Raw genomic sequence first — 6,018 nt, forward strand, 5'->3', positions numbered from 1 at the left:
ATGAGTATTTTGATTGTTTTATTATAACTCACTTAAAATACATAAACACATGGACAAGGATTGAAAGGTAATAACAAATAAAAATAGTAGTACTATTTTTTTTCAAAGTGGAATACAAGGATGTTGCCATTATACTGTTCTTACTATTTAAAATAAGGACTGAAATCTCAGAAAATAAAATTCACACCTTTAAGACACTACATATTCATATGGCTATAAAGATTCCTAAGTCAGTTTGTGTGCCCTGAAATACAGGGAGCCTCTAAGCATTCTTATGTATACTTACTTATTAAATCTTCTCCATAACCCTAAGGTAGATCCCTTTATTAACTACATTTTAAGGAAATCAAGTTTCCACAAGGTTAAGTAACTCAAGATCCATGTGGATTGTAAGTGGTGGACCTGGGATTTGAACAAATATAACATGACTCTCAAATCCTGGCTCTTACCAACCATGCTTTACCATCTACTACATACTTTTATTTCACACAGTACCCCTGAAGTGCCCTCACAATGGCAGTAGTTTGTCTTCTCAGATTTCACTTCTTATTTAAAAAATAAAAAACAAACAAACCAAAAACACGTAGCAAAATAAAGCTGTCCATGCAAGATTACGCTAAAGGATAAAAAATTGCCTTCAAATTTTCTATTTTAAAATCTTTTGAGATTTAAAGGCTTTTAGATGTTAATGGAGATTATAAAAGTTATGCTATTTTCCTTTAAAGAATCAAGTCTCTCTTCTCTCTACATAAAACAGGAAGCTTTATAGATATTTGTTTGAAGGATGGTTCTCTTAAAGGCTTTATACCCTCTCAAGAGAGGAAGGAGGACTAAAATCTCTCTGGAACTCAAGAGGGAATTGCCTTCAAGCTAATCACTAGGAACCATTTCTCATCCTCTGGGGCATTATGGAAAATTCAATTCAAATTCATTACCATTCTGAAAGGCAACTATTTCACCAAAAGATCTGAGTGAATTTCTAAATGCTATATTCAAAATGCACAGGTAATGTTTTTAAAAATAAATTTTCAACCTCAAAAATGGTCTTTTCTTCCCAGAATGTTCATGGCCTTTACAACAGACAAGCCCTTTAGAATCTTTCTCCCATAGGAATGCATAGTGTCCTTGCTAGGTGAATATGGCCTTCAAAAGGTTCACAGAGTGGTCATTTCAATAGATACTTTATTTGAAATGGAATGCATTTTTAAAATATGAAAAATAAATCACATCTCTCCAAAATCATTTAAGAGACTTATTTACACAAATTATGACCACACTAAGTTCACGAATGTGATAGTAAAGCATTTGGTACATGGTGATACTTGTTTTTCAGAAGCTGACATTTGCGTATTCTGAAACTTATAGAAGAAAGCTGACAGTGGAATGCAACAGACAATTGTTTTATCTTTCTTCTCAAAATAAATACAGTGATCTGGAAGGACCACCTATTATTAAAGTCTACTTCCCCTCGATCCAGCTGATCACCAGAAGGCCAGCTTCAGAGCAGGTAGGAATAGATCTCTCTAGCTTTTGTGCAGTTGCTTCTAATGACCCAGAGTCTTGCTTTCTTCATTGGACAATAATGCCCTTTCTAAGAAAACCGTGATGGATCCTATACTCCATTTGACAGATGTCTTGCCAACAGTCACAGTTCACTTTGTCATCCAATATTATGTAAACCTAGATTAGCTGTTCAACACTGCACATCAAAAAGTCACCCTTCAAACTGTGTCCAAACTTTAGAAAGTCGTTCTTAAAAACCCATCCAACACAATTCCACTATTAATACATCTTAGGTTACTTTAGGTAAATGTATATATTTCTCTTGAAAGAATCACTGATGGATTTAACATCAAGCTCTATAATTTCCAAATTTAAATTTTATTCTACCGAGGGCATTTTATTGGTAAAGCGGAAACAAATTTGTTTGATATTCACAAAAAGAGAGAGTATGATTGCTCACAGGCCCATTCTCATCCTACAAAGCTCGGTATTCTATGAGATTACCCCTGTTTCAGTCAAATCTTAGACCCCTTTTCTTGCCATTGAACAGGACATTGTAAACACGTGGAGCTAACCTAAAACCAAGTCATTTTTCCTGGGGACAGAAAATAAATGATGTGTTTGAACTCCCACACTGGCAACAAACTTGTTTAATGACAGATTGAAACTGAGGAGTCTTTAAGAGAAATAGAATGTTTGGTATAGGAGAGCAGAAGAGTTAAAACAGGTCTTTCAATTTAAGGCGGACTTCCTGACAATGTTTTCATGTGAGGGGAACTGTTTTAAGCAAAGAGTTGAATTTTTTTTTTTTTTTTACCTCCATTGGAAAAAAAAAATGTTAAGTGAAATCATAAAGTTGGTTCAATTTCTACAAAATGAGAGAATCCCAGCTTCCTCTGAGGGAAATGTTCATTTTGAAAGGGCCCTTTATAACCACTTACTTTCTGATCTCAGCACTCCCTGTAGGGCATACGCAGATCTGTGATTTCCGCTAAGCAAGTATGCCTAAGGAGCTTCGCCATGTTGTGCAGCCTGTCCCAGTATTAGTTGTTCTCAGGGAATGACATGAGAGTGAGTAAGGGAAGTACTGTGTGAGGCAAGAGAAACTACCTCCTGTGTGCTGGGGAGTTACACATTTTTTCCTTCTTTCATTCATTTGTCCCAACAAATAGTAATTGAGCTCACTGTGTACCAGGCTTGGTGCCAACACAAGTTCAAGGACAAAAGTTCAGTTTCCAGATGGGACATTCCTTTTATAATTTTCCAACTTTTTACATTTTATGTTTATTTAAGGGATAGGTTTACTATTAGACCTGCCCTTTCCTTCTTCCTCTTCTTGGGTTGAAAGATGTATTTTCACCTTTTTTCCATGAAGGTGATTTGTCAGGCCTTGTAATACCTTAGGTGGTTTGTATCATTTTCTTACAGGTAGAATAGAGCCACTGACACACTAAATGACTTTTATTTGTATTTTGTTCGGCTTTGCTAAGCATACTGTTTTTTTGTTCTGGAAAAATTATTAAACTATAATAATTCCAAAGTGTCAAACAACAGAGACCGTCCTACTCCAATCCTTTCTTTTCTGAGGTTTCACAGTCAGTTAAATGCTAAGAAGCATTCAGACTAGAGAGTCACTAACCAGGTCGACTCAACACAAATGTCACAACAGACCAAGGACTGAAGTCTGTGGAAAGACAAGACAAGGGACTGTGATTCTGGTAGCCCCAATAAGAACCATAGCCACTGTGGAAATAAAAATTCCAGCAGCCAGCATATTTTTTTTTAATGGCACTGTCTAGCCTATATGTAAGTTAACAACATACAAATGACTTTTAAACACCTACATGAATCAATTGTAAAAGTGCTTGGTATGGATTTTACTTTTTTAATAGCACAAGAATTTGAAAGAAAAATCATTCTATCTGGAAAAAAGCTGTAGTCAATCGGTATTATATGATTTACATGCATTAAAACTACAGTATAATGAGGCATTATCTGAAAGGTACCACAGTGGTTCCAAAGAAGCTGAACCAAACCTGACTTAAGGACTCTTTAGATCTGGCTCTCTGAGCTGCCCATCATATTTATTTATACATACATAAGTTTTTAAATCTTTGCAGCCGATTTTCACAGCCATAACTTAAACAGCCACTGGAAGTGGGAGTCCACTTAAGTTCTGCTTGCCATTTGCTCCAGTTTTCAGTTTTCCCTGCAACTTTTTGATTTAGAGTTATGATCTCAAAATTTCATCATTTAAATATTGCACTAGAAAGTAATTTGACCATGAAACTCCTTTCTAAATGGAGGGAGAATAAAGATACCTCTAGCATAGAATTCTGTTTTCATTTCTTGACTACATAACTTAGCAGTGGCCTGATACTGTCCATTCCAATTTGGATGCTGGAAAAATCTTGATCAAGATTTCGTGGGACAAAAGATAATGGAAGACAGAGACCTGTTAGTAAAGCCATGCAGATAGGAAGTGATTTTCAGCCCCAAGAGGATTTGGTATCATCTATGCCTAGTTTTAAACTGAAGTAGCATCTGCCCTTGTGGATTTTGACCATCCTTTTCATTTTAACACAGAAGAGGGTTTGTTCTACCTTTAAAAGCACATCCTCCCCTCCCCACCCCTCCTGAACAAGTGGCTGCTAAAACAAAACTGGAGTTGTTTTCTTACTGAAAATCCAGTGTTTATCCAGTCCTTCTTCATTTTCTGAGTTTAGCTAACCTAACAACAAAACATATAACCCACCAATTTCTCACAGAACAATAAAAAGCAAAACATTCGGTTTCTCTGATCAGCATTATTTTCAGTATGGAAATAAAAAATGATAACTCCTAGTCCTTTGAAATATTTATAAACTGTATTTTTAAACTCTAAGATTCTAGAGTATGCTTCTAGAGTAATGTAAGAAAATATGGTTCAAGTAAAGTGTGCAAAGGCCTTGGAGAAGGGTAACCTCGAGTGTGAACAGAGCACAAACGTTCTCTCAAACAAGTCAAATGATTCCCTTTACCCCCACTATGTTTTTTGAAACAAAACACCTACTGAGTTCATACTCAGAAATCATAGAACTCTCCTAATTAAAGCCTTCACACACAGATAACATAAGCAAGGCTTTTCCTACAACAAATGCAGGCCTACCACAAATGCCAGATAAGATCCCTCTGCCATCAGCTGGGTTATGTTTTAAATATTTTGAATTAGGTAACATTACTACTGATTTCCTTTTAGAAGAACAATTAGATTTTCACAGTTACACAATTCTGAACATTTAGCTTCTTTAAACTTCTATTCTACACGAAATATGTCTAAGAAAAAAAAAACTCAAAAAAACATATCACAGAGTTTAATTTCAACCACCTGGGATAACAATTAAAGTGTCAGATGTTCTGAAAATGCCCTAGGAATAATGAATCAATGAATGAATGAATTCTTGTTTTCCTCTCCACCACTTTTTTTACTCTTTTCCAAGATTAGAATTTACTAGGGAATAAGGTTTTGAAAACAAAGTTTCCTTTTTGGAAAACGGCCTGCATTCAGAAATGTCTTTGAACAAGTATTTTTTTAAAAAACCAATAAATAATCATAAATCAAAATACATTAAAATAAAATTACAGTACATCATGGCTCCTAGAAGGTCCACCATACTGGAAGATCCTTTCAAAGGTTCATAAATAAAGCCTTCTGGACTCAAAATCGTTTCCTGCATTGTGATGAAGAGTATGCAGAAAACTAAGAGGAATCGCAAGTTATCAGTCGGGTGATGTCCAAGCTACTTGATCTGGTGCGGGGCGGGGAGACTGTTTTGTTTTCGATCCAAGTGAAGACAATAGAAAGGTGCTTGTCCCACTTCCTCAAGTCCTCAAAACCTGGAAAGAAATGACAGGGAATGAAGTAGGTGGCTCAGAATCCTCCAAGACCCAGTGCGGCGGACAAAGTGTGCTCGTAAAGACACCGGGGTCGCTCCCTCAAGTGCTCAGACACAGTTGAGTGGCGCTTGTGACACGGAGAGAGTAATAGCGTCGCTGGGATGCGCACTACTGAATGCGGGTTAGAGTGGGCGGGGAGGCGGTCCGCGAGGCCTCCCTGCCTGGACGAAGAGTCCCCACCCTGTCCTCTCTGCCCGGCCGTCTCCTGGCCCCAGCTGTTTCCCTTCTTTCCACCTCCCTAGAAACTTGGAATGACTAATAATTTTTCCACCCTAGAGCCCAAACTCATGAACACGCTTCCTACTGCTCCTAACACCCCAGAGACCCACTCCTCCGAACGGCCCTTGGTAGCCGGAATTGCCAGGACCTTACCTTGTCTGGCCCGGGTGCTGCCCTCTTCAGGCAGAGTTGGAGGTGCTGCGGAGAAGCCGGTGGCCGTGCGGCTGCGAGAGCGGTTGTTGGTGCGGGTGCGGTAGTTGATGAGGATGCGGATGCGGGTGCGGATGCGAGTGCGAGTGTGGATACGGGTGGAGCTGCTGGGTCTGGGGCTGGGGCTTGGGTTGGGGCTGAGGCTGGGAT

General features: G+C 38.2%; 1 protein-coding gene across 1 annotated transcript in view; it reads right to left on the reverse strand.

Annotated features, from left to right (window-relative positions):
• Nucleotides 1-3,374: 3,374 nt before the first annotated feature.
• PHLDA1 (pleckstrin homology like domain family A member 1) overlaps nucleotides 3,375-6,018 on the reverse strand; it is a 3,671-nt gene continuing 1,027 nt past the window's right edge. Inside the window, exons 1-2 of the mRNA XM_025041085.1 lie at nucleotides 5,812-6,018; nucleotides 3,375-5,379 (exon numbers count right to left, since the gene is read on the reverse strand). The exon at nucleotides 5,812-6,018 is cut by the window's right edge and continues 1,027 nt beyond it. Of these exons, the coding sequence (XP_024896853.1) occupies nucleotides 5,838-6,018 (181 nt within the window). The 3' untranslated portion in view covers nucleotides 3,375-5,379; nucleotides 5,812-5,837. The remainder of the gene's footprint in view (nucleotides 5,380-5,811) is intronic.

This window comes from Pteropus alecto, unplaced genomic scaffold (assembly GCF_000325575.1).
Source record: "Pteropus alecto unplaced genomic scaffold, ASM32557v1 scaffold76, whole genome shotgun sequence".
NCBI lineage: Eukaryota > Metazoa > Chordata > Mammalia > Chiroptera > Pteropodidae > Pteropus > Pteropus alecto.